The sequence below is a fragment of the Trachurus japonicus genome, chromosome 7, assembly GCF_045865225.1.
Source record: "Trachurus japonicus isolate A0001 chromosome 7, Traja_1.0".
NCBI classification, from domain to species: Eukaryota; Metazoa; Chordata; class Actinopteri; order Carangiformes; family Carangidae; genus Trachurus; species Trachurus japonicus.
In genome coordinates this window covers 10268796-10284158 of record NC_140913.1, presented here as the reverse complement: position 1 = coordinate 10284158, position 15363 = coordinate 10268796, and the positions used below count along the sequence as shown (strand labels likewise).

The 15363-nt window shown below is 42.0% G+C and overlaps 1 protein-coding gene across 2 annotated transcripts; it reads right to left on the bottom strand.

Annotated features, from left to right (window-relative positions):
* Positions 1–354: 354 nt before the first annotated feature.
* Positions 355–14519, bottom strand: LOC146984211 (Krueppel-like factor 15). Of its 2 annotated transcripts, none has more exons than XM_085781158.1 (3): positions 14437–14519; positions 11070–12667; positions 355–3331 (listed from the first exon to the last, which is right to left on the bottom strand). In XM_085781158.1, exons 2-3 carry the CDS (start codon positions 12599–12601, stop codon positions 3163–3165), a joined length of 1701 nt encoding a protein of 566 aa, XP_085637284.1. In that variant the 5' UTR covers positions 12602–12667; positions 14437–14519; the 3' UTR covers positions 355–3162. The 2 variants fall into 2 exon arrangements, with proteins under 2 accessions (XP_085637284.1, XP_085637282.1); XM_085781156.1 differs by having other exon boundaries at positions 11070–12681; positions 14450–14519.
* Positions 14520–15363: the final 844 nt, after the last annotated feature.

Here is a 15363-nt window from a genome sequence, read left to right as displayed (position 1 = left end):
ACAAACACAAACATATCCATAAAACATCTTCATCAATCTGGCAACACATGTGCTACCAATGCTCACAACACAGTGGAAGTGTTTCCAGGGGACACTAAAACGTGAGGAACCTGGGTGAGACATACTTGCTCATTGCTTTGTGACCTTTTGAAGTTTAAAGGATTGAACATGTGCATGCGTAAATGTAATACAGGACATTCATGCTATTGCATTCCAGCTGGATTCATCATTTTTCAGTGTCCCCGGGAGACACTTCTGTTGTATTCGCAGCACATGTGTTGTGTCCATAAAGCAGGATATTTATTACACTAAATTATTATTGCCGTATTTATAAAAAATGAAACAAAACAAAACTTTAGTTTTTACATTTTTATTGTAAATGTGTTTTACATAGTAGAACAAGAGCAAAAAATATAACATTTTTTTAGCAACTGTTTCTGTGCCGTGTTTACAGAGCACATTTAAAAATGACTTATAACATGTTTCATAGTACAGTACACTACACTGTTGATGGACTTGTTAAGAGTGCAAATAAAAAAAAAAAAAGCTTTGGCACTATGTACTTGTAAAAATTTGATCCATGTATGTACCATGAAACATTTTACAAGTTTTTTTTATGTGTTATGTAAACACCTGACAAAAAGTGCTGCCACATTTTTTTCACTATATATTTGAATGATCATGTTATGTACATTTTCTTTACATATTCTGTTTAAAAATCTTTCACAATCGCAGAAATCACTAGAAGAATATTTCAGTTCTCCTCTCAGATGCATATACAGTATTTACATACATTCATGGGCTCACGTAGCACACCCATTCACAAAAGTGTTTCTTCTGATTGTATGGAAGGAATGCCTGACAGAGTTAATACGCTTCCTCCATACATCGTCAGGTGCCATGTACCCAACACTCAGATTGTTTTTTTCAACATATCAAAAAGAGAGGAGAATTTACATTGAAATTTGAGCATCATTTTCTTCAATGTGTGAACTTATCCTCGACCTTATAGCACAGGAAACCATCTCTAAACTCAGGTGCAGCAGGTGTTTTGTGTCCCTCCCATTACGTGTTTGGTTTAATTCAGCTGAGATGTAGAGTGACGCACAATAAAGTCAGCCATACAACATGTATGGATGTGAAATAATGTGACAAAAGCAAAACAGTCACTGTTCCCTTACAGTACAAGACAAAGGCATCTCAGTATGTGGCAAGAGATTTGATATGAAGACAAAAAAAAAACAGAAAAACAGTTGATAGAGTTTCCTGGGTGCCTTTCCAATTTTCAGTCCTCTATTAATGTTTGAGGAATATGCAACAAGTCACATCAGGGTAAGACCAGATAAAATGAATAAGATTCATGAAGATTAATTAGTATGTGATGCTGTATAGCAGACAGAGCAACTCCAGTCTCTACAAAGTGGCAACAAGTACAAGCATTTCCAGTTAAATTTCATATGTTAATCATATTTTTTTGTTTTATGTGTAGAAGAAAGTAGGGTGAGAAAAAAAAAAAAATGTAATATTTGCTGAACTTCAGCTCCAGTGGGAGCAAACTTTGAACCAAACCCCTAAGACAGGTGTGAAATATTATACTCATTAAGCAAGTCTATGTAACTTTAGAAAAAAACTGCATGGCAAATACATTCTCTTACAAATGAAATGTGATAATCACTCAATTTATTGATTTTGCTGTTACAGCCGTACTAGGTCTGGTGTGACCAGCAGCTTTTGGTGGCTAATATTTGCTCATGTGCACATATTTGTTCATTGACTGCAGTGGCTGCTGTTCATCAAAAGTTACTTAGCTCTGCTTTAAAGCATTTATTTTCCTAGTCATGAGGGAATGTGCTGTCAGATATTTTCAGTGACAAATACATTTAAAAAAAATCAGTTCTCAACAAATGGGAAATAAGATAAAGAATTCCAGTTAAATCTGTTGAATCAATAAAAACTGAGAGAAGAAAATATAACTAAATAAAGTTGATCTGGCAAGAGAAAAGGCAAGATATGCTCAAGTCATTGATCCTTTGTGTATTCACTATTTTGTATCATTTTAGCCTCCATATGTTTGACAGCAGTGACATGAAGTAAATAAAGTGACATAAAGTAATACATGATATGGCATCACATAACAAGACAAAAGTAGAGAACATGATTGATAATGATTTGTTTGCTTATAATCACTGGATATTGTCTGGTTTGATCCAAAAAGGCAATAAAAATGCCAAATATAAAGTCTAATAAAGTCATCATGAGACAAAAAGGCATCAGAACGTGAGTGAAGTCAGACCACGATCCAGCTTAGACAATATAGTCAAATATGGGCAGAAACCAGACCTTTCATGTGCACCAGTGCAAATTAAATACTGTAATGATAGTTGTTGGCAAGCAGTAATTCAACAGAGTTGTGTTCTCTTGTCTGAGGTTACAACTGTGTTTTTTTCCTGTAACGAGACCCAAAGGCAACAAAGAGACTGATTCAGAGTTGAAGGAATGTTAATGCATCATTTACTCTGCTGTCAATCGAGAAAGAGTGAAATCCCAATGCTTCCTAACACAATGTCCAGTTACCAACACATTAAATTCAAGCCATTAAATGATGATTTTTAATTTTTTTTCAAATTTTGCTAGCATTTGGCTCAGGTAGGGTAAAGAAAACTGGGGTTTTTCAAATAGTAGCACACCCCCCTGATGTTATAACATTTGTTGATATAAGGCTTTTGACTCACACATTATTCACGAGCGCACACCTCAGAGTGTAAAAAATACTCTGAATAGAAAAATCTTTCTTCAAATTAGATTAGCTAAAAGATTTGAGACAAATAAATGTTGTAATATACAAGAAGCTTATTCCACCTGTGAGGGTGTTATGTCAAGTAACAGTTTTCTGTTTTAGTTTACTGTAGTTTTTACAGTCTTTTCCTCGCCACCCAATAAATTATCACAGTACCATGAATGTACGTCACGCGTACATATTTGAACATAAACACACACGAGCATAAAGAGTCCTGCACAGACCTTTAAAAGGTGTTTGGATTTTAACCCTCCTCCTCCTCTTCTGTCTTTCGTCCCACACACACAAACAGCCCTTCTCCCCCCCTACACCCCACCCCCCCTCTTCCCTGCTTAGCGTCAGTCCGTCAGAGTGGGTCAGGGGGGTCAGTTTGCAGAGCGTCCTGTCCTGCTGCTTCGTGGAAAGCGGTGGACTTTGAGGTGTTTCGACAGGTGATCACTGCGGGCAAACTTCTTCTCGCACACGATGCACTGGTATGGTTTCACTCCAGAGTGGGAGCGGCGGTGTCGGGAAAGCTCGTCAGACCGGGAAAACCTGTGGAGAGGGACGTGATTGATTAAATGTTTTTAAATTATAACAGATATCGAGCATCTTCCTAACAATATACTGTATTAGACAAACTTTATGTCTACTTTTTCATGTTTAATTATCTAATCACAAGGGTCAATGGTAAAAAACTGACATCTTACAAAGGAAATGTGTGTATTGATTAGTCTATTTGAATGCAGTTCTTCCTATATTAAAATAAAATAGAAAAAAAAAATAATGTAGTCATGCTTCAAGCTGCCAAACAGCATACAATAATGTCATGTGGTTTTATGTGAGGGTAATCTGAGAGGTGTGACGCTATGTGTGTGTTTTGCCCTGTGTCTTCTCTGTGAAGTCAAAGAGCCCTCCCATATTTAGCTCAACACATGAGCACCGCAAATCCCAGCCCGGTCTATTCTTGTCCCGCTCTGCTCTGGTCTCTATGGAGCTTTGTCCAGCTTGGATATCGCGATAGTGAAGGGTTAAGTGGATGATACAGTGGTGCCTGTTGTTGCATGTGTGCACAACTTTTTTTTGTGTATATTTTAGTTAAGCTGTTAAAATGGAATTAATCTGTAACACGGCTTTGGTTCCAGCAGCAGGTTGAAGGCATGGAGGTGATAATTCACAGAGATGTAAAGACGTCACTCACAGTTATGTCAAACCATTTCCTCTCTAAGACGAGGATTACACAACATGCTATTCATCATTTTAACAGCCTGGTAATAAAAGAAGATAACACATTTTTTTTTATAGCTGAGCTGAACTTCAAAACAAACACAATAACAGATCTTTAAAATCTGCATCTCTACTGTGAGCATTCACTCTGCTAATGGTTAAATAGACTGAACATAACTATGTCTGAGAATAACTGATTCTTGTGACTGCTACATCCTGATTCAAGCTATATCCGATTTAATGTGCTCCTTCATTCAACTCCTTCGGCTGTTCTTTGAACTTGGAGATAACTAGTGCGCCCTGTTATGTAAAGCACGCCTCTGTCCACTTTCTCAGTGTGAAGTGTTCTTTATTCAACACGAAGCTGCTTCTGTCTGAGCCACTTTGTAACCACAGCCAGCACAAAGACAACATGTCAGGCCGCTCCCAGAGACTTGTGCTGTAAGAGCACAGAGTGGGCAGAGACTGAATTCACTGTGGTTCACACTGTTTTCATTATCCTGAGAAGAAACAACCATGACTTCAGTTGTGTTCAAAAAGACACGCAGCAAGTCTGAATCTTTTTTTTTTTCCAGCTCTCCAGAGAGGTTTCGCTGGAAAGTCTGCTCCTATGCTACTTGATGTCATGACTTAAGTTTCCAGTCTCCAGAGGAGCTAGTTTAAAGCTTTAAAAGTGGTCTAAATGTAAAAACTATTAACATATTAACATATCATACCCATCATATCATGATTATACTTTAGTGTGAAAGGTCATTTTTGCTTTCTTCTTGCCGACAATGTAGTTTTTGTTGGGTCTTGTGCCAAACAAACATGGTCCTTTTACATCTAGAGATTCTGGTTTGTTGTCCAGGGCTTCTCTGTGACAACACAGCAATGCCTAACAATGTTGTGATACATCATAATAATGCAGCTCCTGCAATTTGGATGTTGTAATTGGCCAAACCGCAAATAATTATGCAACATATCACATAATCATTATCCAAAAATGTCCTGCATGTTTTACAGTGTAAAGCCATGTTGCTGTTTCAAGAGTCATCATTAACTCAAGTGAATGCAGTGGAGCTATTCAGTTACACAGTCTCTGAGCTTCAGCACATGCATCATGAAATAAAATAATAGACACAACAAAATGCCAAGACTTGGCTTAGCAGTTGAGTGAAGCAAGAAAACTAGAAAATGGAAAACGGGCAGGTTAACTGTGGAATATGAGTCCCGCAGATCAACAAAAAAATAATTTGCATGTGTAAGAAAAGCCCCTTATGAGTGCACAGCATGTTGAGAATGCTGCACAGGATGTTGAGAATGCTGTAGGCGTATACTGTATGTTACCTCGTCAATGATCAAGAGAAGACACAAACACAGAAGATTCACTCTACAAGATGCAACACACAAGTCTCGCAAAGCAAGAAAGACCAGGCTGCAGGTCACAGATATGCAAACATAATTAAAACGGTACAGCGCTGGAACAATTCTCTGGTCTGATGAAACTAAAAACAGCTTCGATGAAAAGAAAAAGAAATCAGAAACAGCTCATGATCCAAAGCCACCACCTCCTCAGACACAGTCAGATACAGAGCTGGTTCTGTTATGGCTTGTTTGGCTCCAGTGGAGTTGGTTGCAGCACATGGTGAATGCAGAGGTGCATATAGGAGCCGTGAGCTCAGCTTCAACCAAAACCGAGAGTACAGACAGGCCGATGCTGTGGAATCATCAGAGGAACCAGATGCCCTCGTCAGTTGCCCTGAAGTCTTGTCTTTGACAGCATTCGAAGAAAGGGCTGGCTCAGGCTTGCCTGAACCACCCCTTAGTTATGTTATAGGCCTATATGGCCGGGGGACTTCCCATGGTGCACTGAGGCCTACTCTGCCTCTCTCTCTCCATTGTGCACATACCCCATCTCTCCTGTCGTTTCATCTCCTCCTCACTATCTGCAAGTGTTTCTACCTCTGGAGCTGCAGAATCTGAATCTGTGATCCTTGACCCCCAACTGGCCCGGATCAACACCTGCTGCTACACATAATACAATTAGTCCTATTATCAATATTATTATCAGGAGCTGCTTTGTGGTGTCAACCTCAAAAGAAAAATGGCAACTGACAACACTTGTGAGCTGACGGTCCAGACCATCGGTCACACTGCTGAGGAACTTATAAAAGTTGCTGCTTCAAAGTTGCTATGTTGCTCCTATGAAAACACATTAACGAAGGCCGTGTCTTTGTACAGCTTCCAATCATTTAAATGAATGAAACAGTAACTTGTTGATCCTGTGACGCAACTTAACCTTTTTCTGCAAGCAAATAGATGAACTGTACGTCATGGCCATTGTTGCTGCATAAAAGCAATATTCTGTTGAGGAAGCCGTGGTATTGTGGTTCTACAATAGATGACTGATTGAGCCTTGGATTGCTATGAAATAATGCTTTAGCTGTAGTCACGTGATTTTCATGTGAACCGACCCTCTTTATTACATTAGACATAATCATATGATCCAATGTTAATATTAAAATCTTGATTAGTGCAGCTTTAATATCAGTAAATACTTTAAGGTTGTTTGAAGTGGTGTTTTCTTTTCTTTAAATTAAAAGGATTAGCATGGTTTCATAATCTACATCACCAACAGCCATGTCCTTATTAAAACTAAAAATCTGAAACCACATCAGTGTCTTTATGTTCTGCTTTATGTAACAGTTCATTTGTTCCTCGCTGTAATTACACCCTAAAGCTGTGCTATATCAACTTCATGCCGGGGCATGATACAAAGCATGTACAGCTATTCTTCTGACTCACACTGGGCCCAAGACCAACTATAACATACTGCACCGGGGAGGAGCTTTCAACGGGACTTACACAAATAGACAGCCTGATTGTTCTTCAAATCCACAATTTCTGCATCAGATCTATCAAGTGCCAGTTCCCCCTCACAGCCAGCTGTCTCCCCACACACCGATGCCCTCTCCTGCTGCAGCTGTAAGGTTTCACCACTCTATATGTTCCAGGCCTGGTGGGTGAGGTCACTAAGTTCATAGCTCCAAGTGTAGAGGGCACTTGTGTTGATCACTTGAGTCAGTGTGTGTTTTTATTTTCACGAGGACTGTGGGTTTTGTGCCTTAAGTCCTGAGGGCAGTTTTGTGTGGCTGTAGCACGACACATAGTATACATATTAGTGTGGGCGCTGTGGGAAACACATACACAGGTTGTGTTCAAGCTTGTCCCTAAACTCTGCTCTGCTGTCAACAGAGCGTAGTGAAAACAGGCTGTAAGGTGGGGCGATCAGGTTGGTTACACACCTGGAAATTTACAGTAACAGATTCTTTTTTTTCCTCCTCCTAGTCGGCTTTAAGCCCTTTGTGACTCCTGTCGCTGTGTGTACAAGTGGCTCGATTTCAGCTGCGCGTACATTCAAAGAAAAAATCACATTAATGCATGACTGCACTAATCAGTGGCAGAAGTTTGTGGCCTTGTACATGCAAAGCTATTTACAAGCAACCATAAAATTTTCCATAAGATTTTTCTCCTTAAACCAGAGGAGCCAGATTCAGTTCCCCTTTTTTGTTTATTAGCAGGACACCAGATCCTTTCCAGCTCCACAGAGGTTGCCTCCAACTTCGCTGACCCCCCTGTAGAGGTCAGAAAATGGGAAGATAGATATTTCCCAGGAGGATCAATAACACATCATTATTGTTCGATGCGTAACCACTCACTTTTCCTCTCCCTTTGCCTCTCTGTTCAGCTCTGTGTCAGAATCTAAAGCTACAACAAACTGTGACAGCTTCGTCACCACCCATTCGTCAGTACAACAAAACAAGCGTTGTAACAGTGAACGTATCAGCTGACAAGTACAACAAGCCGCTGCCCCGATGACAGACGTCAAGTAAACACATCACCACCGTGTTTTTACAGTAAACTGTTTGGGTTTGATCCCAGCTGTCCAGCACACATCTCCATGCAGGTCTGAGCTGAAAATACATGCACGCCTATGTGTGTGTGTGTGTGGGTGGGTGGGTGGGTGTGGGGAGTGGAGGGGGGGTTGTCCTGCATGTGTTTCTATAAGTATTTACATGTGACTTTGACTGTGCATCCAGATCTGTACATAATCTGAGCATAATCACAGTACACAATCAGAGAGAGAGAAGGAGATGAAAGTGTAACAAAGCTCTGCAAAAAAAAAAGAAAAACTGTTTGGCAAGGGATGAAATATAACCTTCATCCAGTTATAAAGTAGAAGTCCAGCCAATGAAATACATTCCAGTCCAGTTCAGAGCAGCCAACACGTGGATCTGAAGGTTACAGAGGGTCAGGGGTGCCTGACTCAACCACTCACCTCCATTTCCTGGCCCAGAGGGAGCACAGCAAGGAGAGGGTGACTGTATAATACAGCGTACTGCTGCTGTCATGTAAAGAGGATGCAAGTGCAGCTCTGGGACAACCAGGAGTATTGTATTTTAAGGTCAGTTGAAAAAAAAAAGGAAAAGGCACGATCCTCAGTGTCTGCAGATCATAAAAATACCAATGCAATCCTTTCAACAACCATCATTACATAAAAGCAAATATCTCTCAGTTGGTTTTGAACTGACAGCAGGAGTGCCGGGGGGTTCAAAAGAAAACTGACTGAAAGAAGACGCACATATCTGATTTATACTTTCCCAAGAGCTGTTAGATTCACTAAGGTACATAAAGGTACAGAGCTCGTTTTGAATCTGGAGAACTCAGTATGACTGGACACAAACTGCAATACTTGTGTTGCACAAACAGGAGCTGCTGTGCAATGACTCATACAAGGATGTAGTAAAAATACAAGATCTGAATTAGTCAGTGGATTAAGTAAGAACTCAAACAATTTCTATCTTAATTCAGGCATCCCGACATGACGCATTGTCTAATAATGGACATTACAGGTATATACACATGTCAGGCCAGAATAACAAAGTAACGCTACCAAAATAAACTGCATCTTCACTGAGTGTACTCCTATTACAGGACTCTGATGACGACATATTAGTCGACACATGATTAGAGTGTTTGCACTATAAATGGCAACGATTCAGCAGAGTATTTGCATATTGCATCACTTTTCTGCTTTGTCACGTTGCACGATTGCTTTTTTTCTTTCCTTACAGTTCATCTCTGTGTAATTTGGAAGTTCACGTGTTTGAAGTTGCCTTGCAAAGGCAACTTAACACTTAAATGCCCTCATTTGCCGTCATGCTGAGTTATATAAGAGGATCGATGCCACTCACATGTCTGCGGAGTGACAACGGAGCCAAGAGCCTGGAGCCAAATAGCTTAGCTTAGCGTAAAGACAGAGGGTAACAGCTAGCATGGCTGGTTCCAGTAACAAATCTGCCCAGCAGCAGCTCTGAAGTTCACTAATAGACACCATACATCTGATGTATTTAATCAGGGCAAAAACTGAAAAGTGAAAACAGCAGGTTGTGGTTTATACAGTTTGTGTACGGAACAGTATGAGCAGCAGGTGGCATCCTGGAGACAGGACAACCTCCTGGTTAAAGTATGAGAGTGATTTAAACTCATCATCTGATTTATTGCAAGGCGGTGAAAACATGTATTTCCCCGAATGCCCCAAAACTATTCCTTTACATGCACCAGCTAGCTTGATGCAATTTTACACACTTAGGGAAAAATGTACAACTAACAGATCTTATGCTTAAAAAAAATGTATTTACCTTTAGTCAGTCTAAAAAAAAGAACAAGCTGTTTAATAATTATATTTTAACTTCTTTTTTTTCTGCCTAGAAACTTGATGTTATGTAACATGGATATGAGCCCTGAAGGGCATTGTGTCAGATCCTAAAGATTTGAAATGGCTGCAGGTGTTTTCAGGTGACTCCACTAAACCTGATTGTAGCTTTGCCCTTAAACTCAGTCCTTAGCATAATTAAACCTTAACCACTGTGTTTGCTCGAACTTTACCTGCTTTCAGTCCAAGTGCACACACACACACTAAAGACACTAGAGGCAATAAGTGTATAGAAGAGGAATCCATTGACCAACAGGTCAAAAGGTGACAGTTGTACTTTGGATAGACAAAGTTAAAATGGGGATTTTATTACTTTGATGAAAGCAAAGATAAAAGGAGGAAAAAACCTCATTAGTTGGCAACCAAAGATCAAATGTATGATGAAAATGAATCGTATGATATTATGTTGCTCGACTGATTTGAAGAAACGTTGGACTTGATCGTGCCAGTGTTGATCCAGTGTATCCCTGCTGCACAAATGTGTGTATGTGAAGTGGTTGCAGACAGTGAGCAAACAAGTGGAATAACTAACAGGGGACAAAGTCTGAATGCGACTTCAAAAGGCGCTCTATCTAATCTAGAACTCCACCATGGTACAAAAACACACAGATAATGGGGCACACTGCCAGCCTGAAGGAGAGAACAGACTGTAACCATCCTGAATAGACTTGAACACAACTTCCATGAATATGGGCCATTCCCTCCCATCCATAAACTATCCAAACAGAGCATCCTGGATCGTCTTGCCGTATATTTAACAAGTATTTCTGCCTCATAAAATCTTCCCACTGTAAAACAATATCTTGGTCCTTTTAAACAAACACAGGTGATGACGGAGGTTAAAGATGTCAAAGCATTTGCTGTCTCTGTGAAAAGGATCAAAATATTCCACCGTGAATGGAATAAAACAAGACAGCTGAACAGTTTAGTGTTTTTGCACCTGATGGCTGAAGATTTTTTTTTTTTTTTACAAAATCTCTTCTTATCTGTAACAGCCCCACAATAAAAAGCACAGTTAATACACAACAAACATCTTGGAAGTTGATAACACCGGTTACTCTGTGATCTCTGTGGTGCAGATAAATTACATAGATCAGTTCACTCTGCAGGTACATTAGCTGTAACTGCATCACTCTATCTTTTCATCTCCATCCGCTCATCCTCATGCTCCCCTGACATCCCTTTGATCTGATCTATGCTGCAAAGTCAGGAACTGTCTAATTTAGCTCTGATATATCTTCACCTCTCAAGATAATGACCAATCTCTCTTTTGACTCGTTACCTATATGGATCATTTGTTCTGCTCACCTCCATCCACAGCCGGGCCATGTGCAGGCGAAGGGCTTCTCCCCCGTATGCCTTCTCAGGTGGGCTTTAAGGTGGCTGCTCTTGGTGTACATCTTATTACAGCCGGGAAAAGAGCACTTGTGCATTTTAATAAGGTCTGCCACTGCGTTCTTCTGGTACCTTTGACCTCCACTTAGGACCCCTGCAGCCGAACCTCCGCCCAACCCACCTTCCCCGAGCCCGGTGGGTTTGGCGGCAATGGGCACCGGCGCAATCCTGACAAATTTCGACGAAGCGGCATTTCCCATTTTATTTGCGCCATTAATGTTTGCTGGGGAAAGCAGCTGAGGCACCAAGGCAAAGGTCTGCCCCTGGATGTTGACCAGGAGCTGGGCAATTTTGATATCCGACGGGGCCTGTGCTGGGTGGGATGGGCTATTCTGGGGTTGGGTTTGCTGGGTGGCGGCGTCTGATATGGCACTGGGGTTCGGTTCTTGTTTGATCTGAATGGGCTGGATCTGTAGGATGACAGGAACACCGGGGGTGACGCCGGTACCTTCTGATGAGGCAGGCGATGATTCGCCGTCCTCCTCTTTAATCCCATCAACTCGACTACTAGAGGGACTAGTTACGCAACCAGCATCCACTACTGATGGCGAGCTGTCCATGTCCGATGCACATGGTGAATATTTGGTCTCTGTGTAGCTGGAGAGGGGAGAATGAGCCACAGGAACAGTCTGATCTGAGTTGTGTGACACTGATACAAGTTCTCCTGCTAATGTCCTTGAGCCTTCGGCCTCTGTGTCCTCTGATGTTGGTGACATCTCCTCATCGCTCCCCTCCTCTTCTTTCTCCATGGCCACCACCATGTTCTCCTCCAGGAACTCCTCTATCTCCTCCAGCGTGGGCTGAAAGAGGAGAGCCGCCGGGTCCTGAAGGTCATCAAGGAAGACGGGGAACTCATAACAGTCCTCTTTGGCCTGCTGCTGGAGGAGATTCAGCCGCTGCTCCCTCTTGGACTCCCAGGCCAGACCCATGGGTAAAAGTGGGGCAGCCAGAGACGAGGACGATGAGAAGGTTGGGGAAGAGAGGCATAGAGAGGAAGAAGGAGGAGAGGAGAGGGAGCTGCTGCTGCTGCTGCTGGCATTAGAGCTTAATGAAGTGCTAAGCGTGGTCTGTGAGAGCAGGAGGTCCAGCAGGCTGTCCTGACTCTCTCCTCCTGATGAGGAGCTGCAGCTGCCACTGCTCCTGCTGCTCCTGCTTTCATAGCTGGAGCTGAAAACGTGCTGCGAGGTTGGCGATGAGGACTCGGGGCTGGAGCAGAGGGAGGACCGAGGGCTGGAAGACTCACTGAGGTCGTCCTCGGAGAGGCGAGGGGAGGTGGAGATTGCCACCCCTTGGTAGGGCTGGTGGTGGTAGATGCATGCGTCGGTTACCATGATGCCTGGCGACACGCCACCATTGGCGTGGCGACAGAGGCAGTTGTAGTCAGACCCCGGGGAGCCGGTGTAATACAGGAAGGTCTCCTCACCAAGCGGCAAGTGATCCACCATTCCTGTGCGGATGGAGGCAGCTGACTCTGGTCTGCTCTGAAGATCAAGCTTGAATGTCAATCAAAACTTCTCTCTTCTTTCTGCCAACGGAAAATAATTAACATTCATTAGAATGAAAGACATTTATCTTCACATTGGGACACATGTCAGGCAAAATGAGGCTATTTTTTGTACAAAAGACATATTTTAATTAAAAATGAATTACCGGTATTCATAAAGTCAGATTTCACAGGTTCTTGTACTCCAGTGGAGTTATGTAATTACTGATCCAACACCAAAATCTTCAGTTGCAGAAATCCTGCATGGCAACACATTAACACAGTCTGACTTCAACTGGGAGGTTAATATTTCAACAAACACTCCTACATGTTTATATGAAAATAAGTCAACCAGCAGACTGAGTGTTTTCTTTTTTATCATCATAGGTCCGTTTGCACTACCTGCTGCTTTTGCAAAAAAAAAACAAAAAAAAAAAACTCTGCAGCTGATGGCACTTCAAAAGGAAAGTCAACCACGTGTGAAGGAAGTGGAATTTGAAGACTGTGCGTGTGCGTGTGTGTGTGTGTGTGTGTGTGTGTGTGTGTAGACGCTGCAGCTGCTAGCTCAGTCTTCAAGCTGACCATGTGGAATCAGGGGTTCCCATTTCTCACCACCTCTAACATGAAAGCCACGTGGTTATGCTGTCATTTACATGTTGTTTTTCACCAATATCCCTCCAGTTGCTCTAACAACATTAAACATTAGTACGACCTGTACGTTGTTGATACACACAGATGAGAGGAAATACACAAACTGAAAACTTCCTGCAGAGGAGCAGAGGGCAAAGTCACCACAGTCAGTCAGTGGAGGATCAGCAGATTTCAGTGGGATGATGAGTGAAGGATTTAGTGTTTATTTTTATCCATCTAACAGCCGAGCAGACAATGCACCACAACTACACTGGCACGGATTATAAAAATGCTTCATATAATAAAATGGCTTTAAATGCAGTGAGTGGCTTTAAGTGATTGAACATGACAAATACAATCCATTTTAAAACCTTAAAAGGCGGCACGTGCATTGCATGAACACACACAAATAAATAATAAAATCACAAATACTGAAAACAAAATGATTGTGCGCCCTCTTCTGTAAAGCTGAGAAGCAGCGCTTTTCTCACTGAGGTGAAGTCCAGAGGTCCTGACAGACTCCAGATTTAATCATGGAAATTTCTGTTGTTATTTTATTTCTTTTTTTTTTTGTGTTCTTCTGATTTTGAGTCAGAACACTTGTTCATTAAATCTCTGTTGTGTCCTCTCTTCAGTGTTGTTATGTAATTACCGTCCATCGCCAAAATTCGTCTCTTTTATGTGATAACAACATATGACATCCAGAGCTACCCTATGAAAAACAAACAGAAAAAAAGTTTGTGGATAGAGTTTTGGGGAACACTTCGGCTTGGTCAAGTCTTAAGTCACTTGCCCTAGAGTAACCCTGCCGCCGTCAAACATCAGAGAGGTTTTGACAGTGAGATGCGCTCCTGCCCTTCACCACGCTGCATGAATAACCAGTTATGGAGCTTAACTCGGGATTTGTGGCATGTTCGAGCCTGCGGGCTGCGACGCAAAGTCAAGTCACAGTGACTCCTGTATGATATAGATATCAACACTGCTGAACACATGGCGGATTTTATAGGCTCTGGCTTTCTTTTACTGAGAGTGAGAGGGACGCAGCCGCATGCATGGGGCATATAGTGTCGCAATCGCGTATGTATAGATATCACATTTCTCTCCACTCACTTAAACAGAGCCATGCTTTCTTATGGCTCCACTATGAAATCACACCAGCGTCCCCACTTCATGCACTTACCTATAAATGGAAGGAATCCAAAATTCCGCTCCTGTGCGCTGAGAGCTCCTCTCCTGAAAGTAGCTGTCAGTGCGTAATAGCGCGTAATGGCAATATAACCCCACTACACAGTCTTTGCATAGCTGTATACCTCCTCTCTCTCTCACTCTCTCTCTCTATAACACACACACACAGACTCCCTCTCTCTCTCTCTCTCTCTCTCTCTCTCTCTCTCTCCAGAGGACTGGTGGTTCGCTTAAGCGTCACATGAACGGAGCTGTGTATGTTAAAACCAGTAAAATTAGGGGGTCGGCTCTTGAAGGCTCGCCTGCTCGGCACGCCGCAATTGGCCCTCGATGAAGGGAGGCCGGCCTCAGGGTCCAGCGTCAATGGAAAGAGGGAGTGAGTGAGTGAGTGTGCTTGCGTGTGTGTACATGTGTTAGTGTGTGTACATGTGCTAGTGTGTGTGTGTGTGTGTGTGTGTGTGTGTGTGTGTGTGTGTGTGTGTGTGTGTGTGTGTGTGTGAGAGAGAGAGAAAGTGTGTACTGTATGTGTTTGAGTACTACTTACACCTGAGCTTAAAATGCCATTACCTTCCTTTAGTTTTTCATATAGGCACTCCATACTACAGCAGATTTTTTTTTAAAGTGTGTGTGAAATTAATATGGAGTCCTGAGAAAAGAAATAGGAGGACAAGTTATCAACATGCTAGTTCATAACAGTCCTCTCTGATCCCTATAAGCACACTGCGCTTTTTTGCCTGATACACATGACCATGTCTGAATAAGTGACTGAGTGACTGAGGGAGCCATTGAGTAGGTAAGTGAGTGTGTTTACATGCTGCCTAATAACATCAGTAATAGAAGTTTTGCTTTCACTCCAGCTGAGCACACCTCATATAAACACCTCCGCTGGGCCAGAGTAACTTTTACTGG